The 12,308-nt window shown below is 34.9% G+C and overlaps 1 protein-coding gene across 5 annotated transcripts in view; it reads right to left on the bottom strand.

Annotated features, from left to right (window-relative positions):
* fndc3a (fibronectin type III domain containing 3A) overlaps positions 1-12,308 on the bottom strand; it is a 107,816-nt gene that overhangs the window by 34,612 nt on the left and 60,896 nt on the right. For 3 of the 5 annotated variants that reach the window (XM_039660051.2, XM_039660055.2, XM_039660052.2), the window contains 4 exons: positions 7,428-7,504; positions 6,160-6,412; positions 4,301-4,606; positions 2,773-2,831 (listed from right to left, as the gene is read on the bottom strand). In XM_039660051.2, the coding sequence (XP_039515985.2) occupies positions 2,773-2,831; positions 4,301-4,606; positions 6,160-6,412; positions 7,428-7,504 (695 nt within the window). Of the gene's footprint in view, positions 1-2,772; positions 2,832-4,300; positions 4,607-6,159; positions 6,413-7,427; positions 7,505-8,129; positions 8,238-12,308 lie in introns of those variants that run through there. The other 2 variants (XM_039660056.2, XM_039660054.2) reach the window with 2 other exon arrangements.

Below are 12,308 nucleotides of genomic sequence, written 5' to 3' on the forward strand. Positions count from 1 at the left end.
TCGGCCATATTGTCTGAAACATTTATATGCATTGAAGGGGTTCAAAACCTTTAAAATGCGTCATTGAATTTCATATTTAAAAAAACATAGCTACTAAAATAAAACATTTATTTATGAGTTTAAAATTGTTTTATTCCAATTTCAAATTAAGAAAACAGTTCTGGACAATGGTGAAGGTTTAGGATGCTGCAGCTTTAAAAACAAAAAAATTAACACAAACAATGAAACTAAAGCTATTTCTCTTGCTCTGTATCATGTGCATGCCAATGGGGGTGACACTAGTTTGAGGACGCACTGTACAAAAATTAGCTTGAACAGCATGCTTAAATGGCCTTTTTAAAACATATTCGTAGCGCCCCTATTGTTTATTCATATCTCAAGAGAAAAAAAAACAAGTTTAAATGTCTAATGAAAAAGGCACCGGATCATTATTATAGTGATTATAGCAGTGTCGGCAAAACTGAACTCACTGTTTCATGAAAACACCAATAAACCAGAGCCCAGCACACCACCAGAGACAAGACAGCCATTTAGCTTCCTCGATGAATCAAATCAAATCCAGCATTAATGACCCATTACGGAGAGCCATTACTGTCTTCTTGTGGGGACTGTAATCATGCATGGATGTAGAGTTTTTGAGACTGTGGAAATGACTGTCATTAAGAAATCTGTTGACGCAGCAAGCAGTCGTACAGTCCTTCAAAAGCTGGTTACTCAGAGAGAAGAGTGTCAAATGTAGCATAAAGGCCTTCCAATTTCACACTTTTGGAAGTGTGTGCCATATCTGTGCATTTACATCAGTGATGGACTGATGTATTGGCCAGGCTGGCTAAATAATGTGATGGTTCCCCCAAAAACGAAGAGTCGGTCATCATTATCTCACCCTCATTCCATCTTTGAAGCATAAATGTAGATATTTAACCAAACCCGAGTGATTACTGCCCCTCTGTTGGAAATCTTTTCACCCGAAACTCTTCAAAATGTTCATAAAGAGTTCAAATTAATTGAACGGTTCAATCCAAGTCTTGATCGCTTTATATAATTAATAGATTTAATTTAGGCTTTGATTCATATATAAATCACTTACCAAATTGAAAATTTGGTAAATGGAAGATCAAGTTTGTTCGCTACACAAGCGAGAACCAATGAGGTTCGTTCTCATGTTACGCATCACGTTTTAGCTTCACAAGAACCAATGAGGTTCGTTCTTATGTTACGCATCACGTTTGAGCTTCAAAAGAACCAATGAGGTTCGTTCTTGTGTTATGCATCACGTTTGATCTTCACAAGAACCAATGAGGTTCATTCTTGTGTTACACATCACGTTTGATCTTCACAAGAACCAATGAGGTTCGTTCTCATGTTACGCATCACATTTGAGCTTCACAAGAACCAATGAGGTTCATTCTCGTGTTAAACGTCACGTTTGAGCTTCACAAGAACCAATGAGGTTCATTCTCATGTTACGCATCACGTTTAAGCTTAACAAGAACCAATGAGGTTAGTTCTCGTGTTACGCATCACGTTTGAGCTTCAAAAGAACCAATGAGGTTCGTTCTTATGTTACGCATCACGTTTGAGCTTCATAAGAACCAATGAGGTTTGTTCTTGTGTTATGAATCACGTTTGATCTTCACAAGAAACAATGAGGTTCATTCTTGTGTTACACATCACGTTTGATCTTCACAAGAACCAATAAGGTTCATTCTCATGTTACGCATCATGTTGAGCTTCACAAGAACCAATGAGGTTCATTCTCGTGTTACGCATCATGTTTGAGCTTCACAAGAACCAATGAGGTTCATTCTCGTGTTACGCATCACGTTTGAACTTCACAAGAACCAATTAGGTTCATTCTCGTGTTGCGCATCCTGTTTGAGCTTCACAAGAACCAATGAGGTTCGTTCTCGTGTTACGCATCACGTTTGAGCTTCACAAGAACCAATGAGGTTCATTCTAATGTTACACATCACATTTTGAATAAATATGGATGAAAAATAAGATTTCGCATTTGCATTTAATTTATATATTATCTAAAAGCATGGCTAGATTCTAAAAAAAAAGAAAAATGAAACATTGAGCTTTAAAGGAAACATTTGGTCTGTTTGAATCTGCCCATCCTCTGTGGTTGAACTGCTCAACAATGCCTTTTTATTATTATTTCTGAAAAGAGCTGCCTTAGGAACAGCAAAAAATTATAATAAACGGCAACGCAATGCAAGCTCAGGTTTTGACGCGGAAACCTGGAGAAACATTGTGCAATGAACCAAGTTATAAAAGGCTTTTTAGTCAACAAATCACCAAAATTCACCATGGATTTTATATAGCAATGCTAACAGTAACCATGGTATTGTGGCAGAAATAGACAAATGTTTTATGTTATGAAGTTATAAAATTCATAAAATATCAAAGTCATTTATAAAATATCAAATCATCAAGAAATCAATTTTTGCAGAGATGTAGGAAAAAAAGTAGGAAAAATTACAATCTAATGAAAAACAAAACCTTGTCCAAATTGTGACTGAATTACATAGAAAGCAAGTAAAGACTGTTAATTTCATAATAACTGAAGCTGTCGGTCAGTTCAGTAAGAAACTATTGAAGCGCTACCAAATCAGGGGCTGGCACCACCATCAGTAGAACAAATATTAGTCTGCTGGGGCCCTGAATTAACGTAACGTAATATTCATGTGTGTGTTAGTTAGTATTAAAGCAATTAAAATACAGAAAATTTTGAAAATACGTAACACACAAATAAAACCATCTCCTTACCACTGGTTTGCAGATGGAGTTTAAGCATTCCTGAAGAGCCTTTGCTGCTTCGTCCAGTTCTGCAAAATAAGACAACAAATCCGTTATAAAAGAGAACAGGGCTTCACACTAAAATGGCTTTTACTTATTTTCCATGAATGGATTAATTTAATAGATACACCAGCTAAGTTTAGTCTGCGTACAGTAGCTGCGGCAGAGACAGTTGCTTCAGGCTGGAGTTAGTTAGCACTGATAAATGACTGAGTCAGTGCAGGAGTAATTACAGCTAATGTTATCTGCAGCAGCCTAAAGCTGAGGGAGATAATGAGAGCAGGGCCCCGTTACACCCCCCGATGGGCCCCTGGACGGACTTCAGCCTGGACCCTGAGATATGATAGTCCAAGGAAAAAGATGACTCAATGGGACATTAATGTCTGTTAATGCTAATAACCACTTCCTAATAAACCTCCCTCAGTGACCGCATGCATGAGTAACTCCAGTTGGTTATTAATCGAGGGAGAGCCAAACAGTAAACATGTAATTCCCTGGTCATTTTAAGTAAGTTTATCTTGAATTAAATGTAGATTTGAATTAAAGTCTAATTCCTAAAACGATTATGGTGCTGAAATCTGATTGGATAAGACAAAGCCCATACAAAACAGCTGCAAACTTATTAATGCACTGCATATGTACAGTATACACTATCTCTCACTATTAGCCTAATGAACTGCAGCCGGGTTCAAAAGTCTGAGACAATACCGAAAAACTGGGAATCATCTCATTTAAACCTGAAAATACGTAAAGTTTGGATTTAAACAACCGTGAAGTAAAAGAAAGTAGTAGAATTTAATTAGAATTGTTCACTATTAAAATGTTAACAAATCAATGAGCGTGATCACATGAACGGATTATCGTTTAACTTTCATTACATCATTGTTTTCAGGTACAGTACTTTTTATACTTTTAATACTATTAATATAATTTAAAAAGTATTTTTTCTATTTTTTTTATAAAAATAATATAAAAAAAATATATAAACAAAAAGGAGGGGAAAAAACAAAGCAAAAGACAACAACTAAAAAAAAAACAATAATAAAAAAAAAACAACAACACAATATTAATAATACAAAAACATACAAACAAAAACAACAAAACAAAAACCGAACAGACCAAAAAAACAACAAAAACAAAACAACAGAAACAAAACAAAAACAGAACACACCAAAAAACAACAAAAACAAAACAATAAATAAATAAATAAATAAAGCCCACTCGTTGTCTCAGGTTTTTGGACCCCATTAGTTTAGTATTACTAAATGTAACTATTTTGTTATCATTGATGCCTCATATTGCTGATTCTACTGTTCTATAAAAGCAGTAAAGCTACAGGAGGCAGCGGGTAACATTTCCATGGAGTTAACACGGGTAACAACGCTTCACATTGTGTCAAACGCCGCACTTTAACTGTGTTAAAAACAGTGTTACACACAGCATCCCGTGCCTTACTGCTTTGTTGCAATGGTTCCAGGAACCCTACAGTGTATTCTACCTCCAGACTCTGCCTCCTTCCCTCTTCCTGGGCTCTTGCCCAGGCCGGCGACAGCAGCGCTGGGCTGTGCCTGCTCCTCTGCGCCCTTACCCCCCAGCCCGTTCTGCAGATCTCCCCCTGAGGGCGGCGTCCCGCGGCTCTTCTGCGGGGATGGAGGGGGACTGTCTTTGGAGGGGGCCACGCCTCCACCTCCCCCTCCGCCCAACCCTTGCCTCTCCTTCAGTTTCTTTTGCAGACGCTCATAGGTTTTGCTAGCCCTTTCATCTCTGTGAGCAAATGCCGCGCGTCCGTGTTGGGGGTGAGTTTCTGAGGAAATTGGAAAACAGAGGGACATGTTAGGAATAATGCATAACGGAATTATTGAAAATCAATGACAGTTGATAATCCTGCTGTGGCGTCTCTCTTTGGAAATTACTTAACTAAATGTTGTTGTTTTATCCTAAATATTCAAAGGTTTCTTTAAGGAATAACGGTCTGTAGTTAATAAATATATGTAAAAACAATAATAGTTTGTTATGCCTATTGTTATTTTAGTATATTTTATATACTATTATAATATTCATTCATATTTGTATATTCTTGGTAAATTTAAATTTGTATTTAATTTTTTGAAACTTAAACATATTTTGTGTAATACTATTATATTTGAATTATTAAATCATTGTATTTTATTAACTTTTTATTTAACTTAAATATATATTTTTATTTCAGTTAAAATTTAAAATATTATATTTATATTATTTCAGATAGTTACCCTAGCAAAATGTAAAATTTATATATATATATATATACACACACACACATGCTTGTAAATATTTTTAAGAAATATTTTCATGTATATACTGTAAATAGATTAATATATAATTAGAATAATAAATATAAATAATATAATTTATAAATAATATAATTTATAAATCTTTATAAATAAATCATTTTCTTAAATATACATGCATGTGTGTGTATATATATAAATAAAATTATACAAAGTGCACCCACATATATTATGTAAACACAAACTTTTCATTTAACAGCCCTAATTTCAATTATTAAATTATTATATTGTATATTATTACTATTAATTGTTTTAATTAACTTGAACATATTTTTATTTTAGTTCAAACTTAAAATATTTATTTCAGATAGTTACCAAAGCAAAATTTCAAATGTATATATTTTGTATAATACTATTTTATTTGAATTATTAAATTATTATAATTTTATATTATTATTAATTTTTTTTATTTAACTTGAATATATTTTTATTTCAGTTCAAACTTAAAGCAAAGTTTCTAATTTTCCTTTAAGAATTAAGCATCTAATGTTTTCTTTCAGCTGTAACAGTTAAACCCCTTTAGTTTAAAGCAACAGCAACAACACTTTTAATTCCATTAATATTAATAAAACAATACTGTTTATTACTTTTCTCTTTATTGCTGACTGTTTACTTGAAAAACACACGCAGTATTTAAAGGAAAAAACAAGACGACAATGATTTAAGCTTTTTTATTATGTATTATTATTATTATTATTATTAACATATTTATCAATAGACAAATCAAATTATTGCTTTTAAATGTAATAAAATTACTAATGTTTAAACATTAAAAAGGGTTGTGTTTAATAGCGTATTGCATATACTGAAATTTTTGTCAAGTGACAACCCGAGTCTCTGGTAAGTTTTTCCAACAGGATTTTGTTTTTGTTGAGTTGACTATTTTAAAGGCTTCCAGTCTTTCTCTCTCAGAGTTCATAACTCAGCTAAAATATAGTATTATGTTTTTTTCAAAGCGCTGTCAGCAGAGTCAGCAGTGGTGCAGCATTTTTTGGTGAAGCGCGTGTGTGTGTGTGTGTGTACTGACCCTGGTCTGGGTAGATGGTGGTGTGTGCTGGGTGATACTGGGAGATGTACTGGGGGTTCATATCCCCAGTTCCTCCAGCCATGCCTGAGTACAGGTGAGGGGGAGCGTGCATGATGTGCGGGTGCGGAATGAAGGCCTGCAGGTGGGCGTGGGGCGGTGGGGGGGGCGGGTGGTGAAGCGGGGAATGGCCCCCCGGATGAAACTCCGTCTGAGGTAAGACCAACACCCGCCTCACTCCATTCTCCTCAATGATCTACACAGAAAGAAAGAGAAGTTAAGACCCTGATACGAACTGGTGTGACTTCATTTTGAACTAAATGAAATTAGTTTGGAGTTTGTATCTGGAGTTTGAAACAAAGTGAACTTTCCAGGGAAAAGCTGGTAAACACCTCTGAACTACCATTGGCCTGAGGTGATGATGTAATAGCTGGGTGTGGCTCTGAAAACCTTCTCTGGTTCATTTATTCTGTTCAGTCCATCGAGGACAGACGCAAATAGCCGCTTTATAGTAGAAATCGTAATTCTAATTGAACGTGACTGACAGTTTTTTAGATTTAATAGTGTAAACTGCTTGATTTAAAGGCGCAGTAAGTGATTTCTGAGAAAACACTGTTGATATTTGAAATGAACCAAAACAAAAACACCCCCTCCCTTCGTTGCTCCAACCCTAAAATGCACGCAATGCAAGAGTGGGAGTCTCTATCGAATTTTCATGAAGCAGTCTTTTGCTCCGCTTCAGCTAAAGCAGAGATGACGAATGGATGACAAGGAAGAACAAAAAAAATTATCACAGTACTCAAGAGCAAGAGTTGGTTGTTAGTCACCAGCAGCTCCAGAAAAACAATGACACTCCAGTGCTGGAAAGTTTCTCTAATATTAATGCGGGTGCTAAAGCTCTTGCTTGATCATAATGCTTCTTTTTCCAGTGATAGTCCTCTGACCTTTTCTCTTTTGTAATGTCTCTCAGCCATTTCTCTTTCTACAATCTATCTTCAAATCTCCCTCTCTCCTGATTGGCTCATTATCTCTCCTAGCCATAATGAGTAGAGACGCTAAGCTAAATGTTTTGCCATCTTTGCTGAAATATACACCATTCAGATTTTTTTGGGAAAATAATTATTGTGTGGCAGTATCATTTTGCTTAATAACATGTTTGGAAAAGGACCATAGAGATGTAAATTAAACTGAAAATTGTATCCTTTTTACCAAACCCAAATAAAAACTCAACCTATAAAAATAATTAAATAAGTAGCCCTGTAATGACTCACCTGTTGAACGTATCCAGGAGGCACATAGATTTGAGGCACTGAACCGTTTGGGGACATCATGGGAACCTGAGCAGGACCTGGGGAGGAAACATCATGAGCAAATTCATAAAGTCAGAGTTCAAGCAATTCAGCTTTGCAATCACATTTTAAAATATAACCAAATGGAAAGAAAAAAAACTTATTTTAAATTGTAATAATATTTCACAGCTTTGTTTTTATTGATGTCTGATCAAATTAATGCAGCCATGGTGACCATAAGAGACAAACAAGACTTTTCCTTGCTTTCCTTTGAGTAAATGACTGTATTTGAAGTTCGATTAAAATTTTTCATTCTAAGCAGGTCGGAAAATCTGTCATATTTACAGATGTGTGCGGGTCACTTTCCAAAGAGTTCAGTTTTTGGCAAAACATCGATAAGCTTATTTACTACGCCAATGCAAATGATTCCTGGAATTTACTCAGCTGGGTAAAGAAACACACCGATAAACACCAGAGTCCGTGGAAGTTTTAGCACTGGAGTGTTTGTTTCGAGAATAACTGTGACTCAGCAAAGCCTGTTACAGATCGCCTCTTTCATGCCTTCCTTTGCAATCTGACACTTTCACTTTCAGAAAAGACTCGGAGAGCTTGTTAGAGCTGGATGATGCAAAGAACAGCAAACACACACACAAATGCAAAACGACAAACACAGTAAACACAGACCTCCGTCCTGCTGTGCAGGTGCACTTCCTTCGCTCATGGTAAAAGGGCAAAGAAACAGAAAATAACAGTCCTCCACGAAGAACGGGAACGTGCTTGTATTTGTTTTTCGTTCTCTTCCCTCTCTTTAGAGCAAAGGTTTCTAGCTCCGCCTCTCCAGGCTAGAGTCGCCAGTCACAGGTAAAAGGTAAAAGTCCTCGGCACTACAACTACAGACTAAATGGGTCAATGTTTTGGCTGGCATGGTCAAGTTAACTTGCTAGTAGACACTCTAACTACACCATTCTGTAGGCAAAAACATTCATGGATGACATAACAAAATATAAACAAAACAAACTCATTTAATTTAAAAAAAAGAAAAGAAACTAATTAAATAAAAACCATTAAAAAGCAAAACAAAAACACCACTAAACAAAACAAAAAAACTAAACAAAAAAGCGAATCAAAAATACCACTATAAAAAAAATCAGAAAAGCAAAACACCAGAAAAAAACACCACTAAACAAAAAAAAAAAAAACAAAAACAAAAACACCACTAAACAAACAAAAAAGCAAAAAAAATACACCACTAAACAAAACAAAAAAGCAAAACAAAAAATACTAAACAAAACAAAAACACAAAGCAAAAAACAACACTAAACAAAACAAAAAAACACCACTAAACAAAACAGCAAAACAAAAACATCACTAAACAAAAGCAAAAAAGCAAAACAAAACACCACAAAACAAAACAAAAAAGCAAAACAAACACCACTAAACTAAACAAAAAAGCGAAACAAACAGTATAAAAAAAAATACCACTATAAAAAAATCAGAAAAGCAAAACAAAAAAACCACTAAAACAAAAAAGCAAAACAAAAAAACACCACTAAACAAAACAGAAAAGCAAAACACCACTAAACAAAAAAACACCACTAAACAAAACAAAAAAGCAAAACAAACACCACTAAACAAAACAAAAAAGCGAAACAAAAACACCACTAAAGAAAACAAAAACGCAAAACAAAAACACCACTAAACAAAAACGCTAAACAAATACACCACTAAACAAAACAAAAAAGCAAAACAAACACCACTAAACAAAACAAAAAAGTATGACAAACACCACTAAACAAAACAAAAACGCTAAACAAAAACACCACTAAACAAAACAAAAACGCTAAACAAATACACCACTACACAAAACAAAAAAGCAAAACAAATACACCACTAAACAAAAACAAAAAAGCAAAACAAACTAAACTAAACAAAGCAAAAAAGCAAAACAAACACCACTAAACAAAACAAAAAAGCAAAACAAAAACACGACTAAACAAAACAAAAACGTAAAACAAACACCACTAAACAAAACAAAAAAGCAAAACAAAAACACCACTAAACAAAACAAAAAAACAAAACAAAAACACCACTAAACAAAACAAAAAACAAAACAAAAACACCACTAAACAAAACAAAAAAAGCCAAACAAAAACACCACTAAACAAAACAAAAAAGCCAAACAAAAACACCACTAAACAAAACAAGAAAAAACAAGAATTTTTTTTTAATTGAAGAATACAATTTTTTTTTATAAATACAAATATTTAGGAATAAAGTTCCTACCTATAGCATGCAGAAAATGACTCCAACATGCACTCTTAAAGAGAAAGTGCTTTAAAGAGTTAAAGCTTTGCCATCATTTATCACGGTCTCTTTCAAGGTATTATTGAAGAAAAAGTCATAGTAGAACATCAATCAAAAACATGAAATATTTATATTTATGCGTTTAGCAGATGCTTATATCCTACGGGAATTTCATTCGCATTGCATTCAAGGTACACGTATACATTTCATCGGTTCTTGTATTCCCAGGGAATAAAACCCATGACCTTGTGTTGAGAGCACCATGCTATGCTTTTTGAGCTATAGGAAAGGACATATATCAGTAGATGAATAATCTAATCTTGGCAATGCCAATAAAAAAATAAGAATAAAAAAGTGGACAAAGACTGCAAAAAACAATGTTGTTTTAAATATTACCTGAAATCCCAAGCCATAGATTTGTATTTGTCATTGTATGACATTTCTGAAGTTCTGCAACCTTCATAACACACTATTTCCTCCTGTGTTTTTAAGAATGGCCATTGAGTTTAAACATTCAGATCACTATTCAAGTCACACATTTTCCACACGTTTCTCCAATGTTGTCTTTCGTGGAAACAGCAGCACTATTACTTGTACAAGCCACACCAGAGAAACACAATGAAGAGATCAAATTGAGTCTTAAGCACCTGGATTGTAGCGTAATGGAGGAACACGCTCAACCTGACCAAAAACAGACATGAATAATCAATCCAGATCCACGAGTGGCTCATCCTAACATTCCCAATAGCCGAGGACAATCACGTTCCACCTGACGATCAGAAAACTGATCTACCAAACATTGGATTACAGCCGAATTGTTTTTAATATGGGATATCAGATGCACAAACACGGGGCGGTTTAATGGTTCTTGTTTCTACATCATGTGTCACTCTTATATTAGCTCACAGTTCGCAGCTGTTTTCACTCCATGAACAGGCTAACTCACATAATCAGCAAGTGCTTGCTGGAAGTAATTACGGCACACGTAAGCCTTCGCTGCTCTATAATCAGCGTCACAGTGGGTCTCGGTGTGTAAATGAGTGTGTACGTGGTTGGTGACATGGTCAAAACAGAAATGTCTGATTTCCCCATCGGATTAACTCTTGCATTTTATTTGACGTTAACTGTCTGCAGTCGCATCATGGAAAACAAGAATTTGCTTGGATTTTAAAGGGAAAAAAAAGAAAAAAGTTCAAAGCATTAGGAGCATTAGCACATGTCTACGTAGCAAAGCTTCAACAAAATGACAAAAATAGGGACAGGAATCAGTCAAATTAATGATTATGCTCACTAAATGGATTGGTTATATTATATATTAAAGTCCCCCTGTGGTAAAAATCAACTTTAAAATGTTATATACAGCGCACACAAATATATTATGTAAACACAGACTTTTATTTTGGATGCGATTAATCGCATTTAACTTTTGCACAGCCCTAATATACAGTATATATATATATATATATACAGTATATACATATATATATATATATATATATATATATATATATATATATATATATGTGTCTATGTGGTGTTTTTAAAATGGATTTAGAGAGTCAACACCATTGCTGAGTATTTTCTCCTCAAAACTGCCGTGAACCAAAGACAGTCTCAAAAACACGGTTTGAAATCGCTGCTTTTTCTGAGGTCACACACTACCTTGTAACCAATCAGATCAACGTGTGATCGTCAACCAGTGGATCTCTGAGCTGATGTGAGTGAGTGGAGGCTAAAGCTCGGCCGATAAAGGATTTTGAAGGCCGATACCGATTCAAATATTTGTTGGTTTCAAAATCCGATATATCGGCCGATATTTTTTTAATCTTTTTTATTTCAGAAACGCGCAACAAAACATTAACAGATTTCCCTAACATTACTTATTTGTAGTTATTTATGAGTTTTAACTAAAATAATATGATCGAGCAGTCGAACCACGAACGCCGAGCCAAGTTCTGGCTTGTTCACATCTCACCAACGCACTTGGCTCGGCGTTCGTGGTTCGACTGCTCGAGACTGTTTTCCAAAGATGGCTTCTCTCTGTATACACAAAGTGGACTGTCTTTATAAAGTATCTTCTTATTAAACGGTCTGTACACCACAACGTTCTCAATGCTTCGGTTTGCATGTATGGACCCTCATTATGTTACTGTGTTAGTGTGGGGCTATTTTGAGCCTTGTTAGTGGTATAAACTAGCAATTATATTTTTATCACTCTATGCCCCATATACTAGCGTTATAAGTGAAACAGTTTTTAGAGATAAAACTCTTTACATTCGATTACCATGGAAACAAATCTCAGGGAACGGTTGACTATGTACCAATGTGTAATTAGACCAAAGGTTCATGCGCCGGAGTTGTCCTTTAAGGGATAATATTATTGACTACAGGGAATAAAAATGCAAAATGTGGTCAACAACCAGTCCAATTTCAACCACTGATTATCTGATGGTCCTCAGTCACTTCTGACCGAATAATTTGCTGTTTTAAATTATTAAAAATCACAGCTTCATTGGAAGGTTATGATACTTGGTGACTTTTTTGGCATTTGGTATGTGA

The sequence above is a fragment of the Pimephales promelas genome, chromosome 16 (genome assembly GCF_988280905.1).
Source record: "Pimephales promelas chromosome 16, fPimPro1.hap1.1, whole genome shotgun sequence".
Classification (NCBI taxonomy): domain Eukaryota; kingdom Metazoa; phylum Chordata; class Actinopteri; order Cypriniformes; family Leuciscidae; genus Pimephales; species Pimephales promelas.